This window comes from Rhinopithecus bieti, unplaced genomic scaffold (assembly GCF_001698545.2).
Source record: "Rhinopithecus bieti isolate Rb0 unplaced genomic scaffold, ASM169854v2 scaffold_13243, whole genome shotgun sequence".
Lineage (NCBI taxonomy): Eukaryota > Metazoa > Chordata > Mammalia > Primates > Cercopithecidae > Rhinopithecus > Rhinopithecus bieti.
This window is the reverse complement of record NW_016807353.1, coordinates 49,266-53,068: the sequence shown is the minus strand read 5'-3', so window position 1 is coordinate 53,068 and position 3,803 is coordinate 49,266. Positions and strand designations below refer to the sequence as shown.

The 3,803-nt window shown below is 52.0% G+C and overlaps 1 protein-coding gene across 1 annotated transcript in view; it reads left to right on the top strand.

Moving 5' to 3' along the window:
- Nucleotides 1-3,803, top strand: part of MVP (major vault protein) — a 29,327-nt gene that overhangs the window by 12,058 nt on the left and 13,466 nt on the right. Inside the window, exons 4-6 of the mRNA XM_017881387.1 lie at nt 1,787-1,910; nt 1,989-2,136; nt 2,825-2,909. Coding sequence (XP_017736876.1) covers nt 1,787-1,910; nt 1,989-2,136; nt 2,825-2,909 — 357 coding nt within the window. The remainder of the gene's footprint in view (nt 1-1,786; nt 1,911-1,988; nt 2,137-2,824; nt 2,910-3,803) is intronic.

Genomic DNA, 3,803 nt, shown 5'->3' with positions numbered 1-3,803 from the left:
TTTTTTTTTTTTTTTTTGAGATGGAGTCTCACTTTGTTGCCCAGGTTGGAGTGCAGTGGCATAATCTCGGCTCACTAGAAGCTCCACCTCCTGGGTTCACGCAATTCTCCTGCCTGAGCCTCCCAAGTAGCTGGGACTACAGGCACGTGCCACCATACCTGTCTAATTTTTTGTATTTTTAGTAGAGACGGAGTTTCACTGTGTTAGCCAGGATGGTCTCGATCCACCTGCATTGGCCTCCCAAAGTGCTGGGATTAGAGGCGTGAGCCACTGTGCCCGGCCTTTTTTTTTTTTTTTTTTTTCCTTTTATTGAGACTGGATCTCCCCTGTTACCTAGACAGGAGTGCAGTGGGGTGATCATAGCTCACTGCAACCTCAACCTCCTGGGCTTAAACGATCCTTCCACCTCATTCTCCCAAAATGCTGGGATTGCAGGTGTGAGCCACCACGCCCTGCCTAAGCTTTCATTTTAAAGAATACGTTCGACTGGGCACAGTGGCTCATGCCTGTAATCCCAGCACTTTGGGAGGCCAAGGTAGTCAGATCACTTGAGGTCGGGAGTTTGAGACCAGGCTGGCCAACATGGTGAAAACCCATCTCTACTAAACATACAACAATTAGCCAGGTGTGGTAGTACGTGCCTGTAATCCCAGCTATTTGGGAGGCTGAGGCATGAGAATCACTTGAACCCGGGAGATGGAGGTTGCAGTGAGCCAAGATTGCACCACCACACTCCAGCCCGGGCGACAGAGCAAGACTCTGTCTCAAAAAAAAAAAAAAAAAAAAATTAGCTGGGAGTGACACCTGTAATCCCAACCACTCAGGAGGCTAAAATGGGAGGATCACATGAGCCTGGGAGGTTGAGGCTGTTGTGAGTCATGGTTGTACCACTGCAGTCCAGCCTGGACGACACAGGGAGACCCCGTCTCCCAAAAAAATAGAAAACCAGCCCTTCCTTTGAGCGCCCCTGTTTCAGTTCAAAGGGTCTTCTCTAACTTCTCCTTCATCTGAACTCCTGAAGACCCTCTTGCCCTGACAGTATTTGTAGTCTACTGGGACAGAATGGTTAGTGTCTGTATGTTATCACCTTGCTGGAACTTAAATTTCATGATACGTTCTCTCCACCACAACCAGGGTGCCCTGCAGGAAGGAGATGAGCAGGGAAAGGCTCTCTGAGCAGCGAGCCTCCAGCCCTGCTCGTCATCCAGTGTGTGGCCAGCGGTGGAGTGGAGTCGCTCTGCCTGCTCCTTCAGCCCAGGACCAGCCTCATCAGAGTCGGGGGCAGTGGGCAGGCTTCACTCAAAACCGGAGTTCAAGTCTTGATTCGATTTCTCACTAGCTGTGTGACCTTGGTCATGTCTCCTGATTATCTATTTATTTATTTATGAGACAGGGTCTTGCTCTGCCGCCCGGGCTGGAGTGCAGTGGTGCAATCATAGCTCACTGAAGCCTTAACCTCCTGGGCTAAACGATCCTCCCACCTCAGCCTCCAGAGTAGCTGGGACTACAGGTGTGCGCCGCCACCATGCCTGGCTAAATTTTTTTTTTTTAGAGATGGGGTCTTGTTATGTTGCCCAGGCTGGTTCTTGAATGAGGTCAAGCGATCCTCTTACCTCAGCCTCCCAAAGTGCTGGGATGAGTGGTGTGAGCCACTGTGCCCAGCCTCCACCCTGGTCTTATTTCAGGACATACAGAGATGGATGCTGTAGACCCGCCTCCAGAGCATCAGGCGTGGGGGGGGGTCACAGCACTGATTGTTCTGTGTCCCCACCTTCTTCCCCACTAGGACATCACACCCCTGCAAGTGGTTCTGCCCAACACTGCTCTCCATCTAAAGGCGCTGCTTGATTTTGAGGATAAAGATGGAGACAAGGTGGTGGCAGGAGACGAGTGGCTTTTCGAGGGACCTGGTAAGTTCTGTCTCCATAGGGCTCCCTGCCTTCCTGCTATAGCCCTGATACCTTCTGACCATTACCTTCCCTCCCCAGGCACGTACATCCCCCGGAAGGAAGTGGAGGTTGTGGAGATCATTCAGGCCACCATCATCAGGCAGAACCAGGCTCTGCGACTGAGGGCCCGCAAGGAGTGTTGGGACCGGGAAGGCAAGGAGAGGGTGACAGGTGGGTTCACCAAGGGGCAATGATGGTGGGGTGGGCAGGAGGGGTCCCCACTGCAGGGGAAGCAGGGGAAGGTTGGGGAAAGCCTCCTGTAGTCTCAGAGAGGCACTTTCCTGGTATCTTTTGAAAGCTGTTGAGGGCCACCCATTGTCCTTCCTTCCCCACCGCCACTTCATGCTGTTTCCACTTGGTTTGGAAAATGTAACCATGACCATGAGGATGTGGCTTTTCCTTCCCCCACCTTCACCATGAGCTATGGGCAGTGGCCATGTCTTATCTGATTCTGGATCAACAAAGCAGATGTTCAAATACAGTTGACAAATGTAGGCCAATAGGTATAGTGGCTCACACCTGTCATCCCAGCACTTTGCCAAGGTGGGTGGATCGTCTGAGCCCAGGAGCTCAAGACCAGCCTGAGCAACACAGTGACACCCCCTCTCTACAAAGAGTTTAAAAATTAGCTGGGTGCTGTGACACGCACCTGTGGTCCCAGCTACTCAGAAGGCTAAAGAGGGAGGACTGCTTGAGCCCAGGAGTGGAGGCTGCAGTGAGCTGTGATGGCACCACTGCACTCCATCCTGGGCAACAGAGGTACTACCCCAAGGTACTACCATTACCACTCTCTATATATTAACACTGGGATACAGAATGCAGGTTGCTTGCCCTGGGGTGTGGCCAGGCAGGGCGAGGCTGGGACCTGCATCCAGGCACTCTGACTTCTCCAATAAACCAAAGGACATCCACAACTCCAACAGAGGCAGTTCTGCTGCCCATTTTAGTGGAAGGAAAAAAGTTGGTCTTTGAAGCTTAGAGAAGGCAGAGCAGGCTGTTATAGCAGCAACTTGGGTATCCTAGGAAGGCTTTTAGGCCGGGCGTGGTGGCTCACGCCTGGAATCCCAGCACCTTGGGAGGCCAAGATGGGCAGATCACTTGAGGCCAGGAGTTCCAGACCAGCTTGGGCAACATGGTGAAATACCATCTCTACAAAAAATACAAATATTAGCTGGGCTTGGTGGCACGTGCCTGTAATCCCAGCTACTCAGGAGGCTAAGGCATGAGAATCACTTGAACCCAGGAGGCTGAGATTGCAGCGAGCTGAGATCCCAGCCTGGGCAACAGATGGAGACTCCGTCTCAAAAAAAAAAAAAAAAAAAAAATACTGGGGTGGGTTTGTTTTCCTCTGGCCTCAAAGAAGTGAATAAGAGGACTGCAGTCAGCTGGGCGCAGTGGCTCACGCCTATAGTCCCAGCACTTTGGGAGGCCGAGGCGGGTGGATCACGAGGTCAGGAGATCAAGATCACGGTGAAACCCTGTCTCTACTAAAAGTACAAAAAATTGGCCGGGCGTGGTGGCTCACGCCTGTAATCCCAGCACTTTGGGAGGCCGAGGCGGGCGGATCAGGAGGTCAGGAGATCGAGACCATCCTGGCTAACACAGTGAAACCCCGTCTCTACCGAAAAAAAAAAAAAATACAAAAAATTAGCCAGGCGTAGTGGCGGGCGCCTGTAGTCCCAGCTACTCGGGAGGCTGAGGCAGGAGAATGGCGTGAACCCGGGAGGCGGAGCTTGTAGTGAGCCGAGATGGTGCCACTGCACTCCAGCCTGGGCAACATAGTGAGACTCCATCTCAAAAAAAAAAAAATTTAAAAAAAGAAATAAAGTACAAAAAATTAGCCAGGCGAGGTGG